Here is a 2,308-nt window from a genome sequence, read left to right as displayed (position 1 = left end):
TTCAAAGCCTAGAATTCACTCGGACCTGTTTGTTTTGTTGTAATTGAATTCTATTTTAATAATTATAATTTAGATAAAACCAATTAAATTTATATATTTATATATATAATATATTTGTATATTACTCTAAATCATATGATAGAGATAATTATATACTACATTTATGTTATAGTGAAGTAAGTAAAAGAGTGTGTTATAAGTTATACATAAAAATATAGTATATAAATCTATAGAATCAATTTCTATCTCTCAGCTCATAAATTTAAGATAGACTTATACGGTCGAAGGTCACATCTTAAAAAAATAACCTATTCTGTTAATAAGATTACAATTCCGGAAACAAACGAGACATCAGATTTCTTTTTTAAAGCACATTCCATTTCCATTAAGATAGAGGGAAACGCCACTTCAGAGGCACCGGTGCAAGAACAAGCAGATTAGAAAATGCAACTCCTAACACTACGAACACCATCATGCGAACAGAAGGAACCGAACAGAAGCAAGGATTCTACAAGCAGAGACACAGAGGAAAGGCCCAACAACGTGGACGACGACAACGGGAGATCAAGCCCTCTCGCCCCTGATGCGGCGCGCGAGCTGGATGTCCTTGGGCATGATGGTGACGCGCTTGGCGTGGATGGCGCAGAGGTTGGTGTCCTCGAAGAGCCCCACGAGGTAGGCCTCGGCGGCCTCCTGCAGCGCGGCGACAGCGGAGGACTGGAAGCGGAGGTCGGTCTTGAAATCCTGCGCGATCTCACGGACGAGGCGCTGGAAGGGCAGCTTGCGGATGAGCAGCTCCGTGCTCTTCTGGTACTTGCGAATCTCCCGGAGCGCGACGGTGCCGGGGCGGAAGCGGTGAGGCTTCTTCACGCCACCGGTTGCCGGCGCCGACTTGCGCGCCGCCTTGGTGGCCAGCTGCTTGCGGGGCGCCTTGCCGCCCGTCGACTTGCGCGCCGTCTGCTTCGTGCGGGCCATCGGAGATTCGGTGCTTGGCGCGAAGATGGGCGAGCCGAGCCGGCGGTGGATTTGGGAAAGAGTTGGTTTGATGCGAGGCGTTCGGAGATTGGGATGGGGTTGGGTGTTTTGTAACCGGAGCGGGGAGCCGGGAACTTTTTCGAGAGAAGGGCTAGCCGGCTAGGTGACGGAGTGGCATTGCGCGGGAATGGACGGCGCCGATGAGGTGGAGGCGGAGTGAGGATCCGCGTGATGGGTGGCTCTGGGCTCCTATTGGCTACAACTGAATTGGGGAGGATCGAAGGGCCTGTGCTAGTCGATCGGTGCAGATGGTTTTCGGCTCCTTTGAAAGCCGCGCAACCTCGCCAGTTTGGTTTGGCCGGGCGCCTCGATGAAAATCACAGGCATGCGCGAAAATGAGAGTAGGCGGCAGGATCTGCAGCAGATTGCGGAAGTGAAAAAATTAAGGATATGTTTGGGAACAAAGTTTTTTTTTCTAGTTCCAACGCAACACCGTGATTTTTAATAATATTCTGATATTTTATTAAAAAAGATGTTTAACAAAGGTTCCAAAAATTATATATTGAAAATAATAATTGTTAGTGACACCAAAACAGGGTAACACAATTCGGCGTGTTTGGAGGGAAAGTATTTCAAAACCATGGTTTTATGATATTGTAGTTTTAAAATATCTTGACACAACCATAATATTTTTTACATCACTCCAAGGTCCAAGCATACTTGTTTGAAGACAAAGTATCCCAAGCCATGATATTTAGTATACATGTGAAAGAAGTCGGTTATAGACAAAAACTTTGAGTTGAAGTAGAGTTTCAAATGCTCTAAAATATCATGGTATCTATAAAGATATGGTATTCAAAATAAAGTTTTTTACAAGGTAGCCAAACACCTCTTAGTAAAAAATATCATGGTATTCTCTAATATTATAATTTTACCTCAAAACTTTAAAAATATTTTGTTTCCAAACACCCTCTTAGAGGTAACAGATCTTCGTCCCCAAATCTATCCAATACATAAATTGAGTGATGAAGATTATCATTATCAAAGACCTTCGAATAATGCAATAAGAATGTCTAAGGGGTATCATTATTACTTCGTGATACTGTCATGCGCTCGGGCCAAGGAGCCAAAGCTTCTTAGCTTCACCTTTGTGTGCGCGTCGTCCAAACGAAGGTCCCGAACGAATGTGGACTTTATTATTACTTCAAAGCACCTGAAATAGACTTAGAAACAATTTGTGACTTGATGTTTTAAGAAGTTTTGGCAGGAGAAGGCCCCCAACAACAGTATTACGAATATACTAGTAAAACCACAATATTGGAGACTTTGGTCT

At 43.8% G+C, this 2,308-nt stretch overlaps 1 protein-coding gene across 1 annotated transcript; it reads right to left on the bottom strand.

The window, feature by feature from the left end:
- Nucleotides 1-295: 295 nt before the first annotated feature.
- On the bottom strand, nt 296-1,183 carry LOC103653610 (histone H3.2). Its single transcript, XM_008680464.3, has one exon. It carries the CDS (start codon nt 973-975, stop codon nt 565-567), a length of 411 nt encoding a protein of 136 aa, XP_008678686.1. The 5' UTR covers nt 976-1,183; the 3' UTR covers nt 296-564.
- Nucleotides 1,184-2,308: the final 1,125 nt, after the last annotated feature.

This window comes from Zea mays, chromosome 4 (genome assembly GCF_902167145.1).
Source record: "Zea mays cultivar B73 chromosome 4, Zm-B73-REFERENCE-NAM-5.0, whole genome shotgun sequence".
In the NCBI taxonomy this organism is placed as follows: Eukaryota; Viridiplantae; Streptophyta; class Magnoliopsida; order Poales; family Poaceae; genus Zea; species Zea mays.
Note: the sequence above shows the minus strand (reverse complement) of the source record. Positions and strands in the feature narration are given on the sequence as shown.

Coding starts and splice junctions, on each gene's coding strand:
- LOC103653610 (XM_008680464.3), bottom strand. CDS start 975: ATGGCCCGCACGAAGCAGACGGCGCGCAAGTCGACGGGCGGCAAGGCG.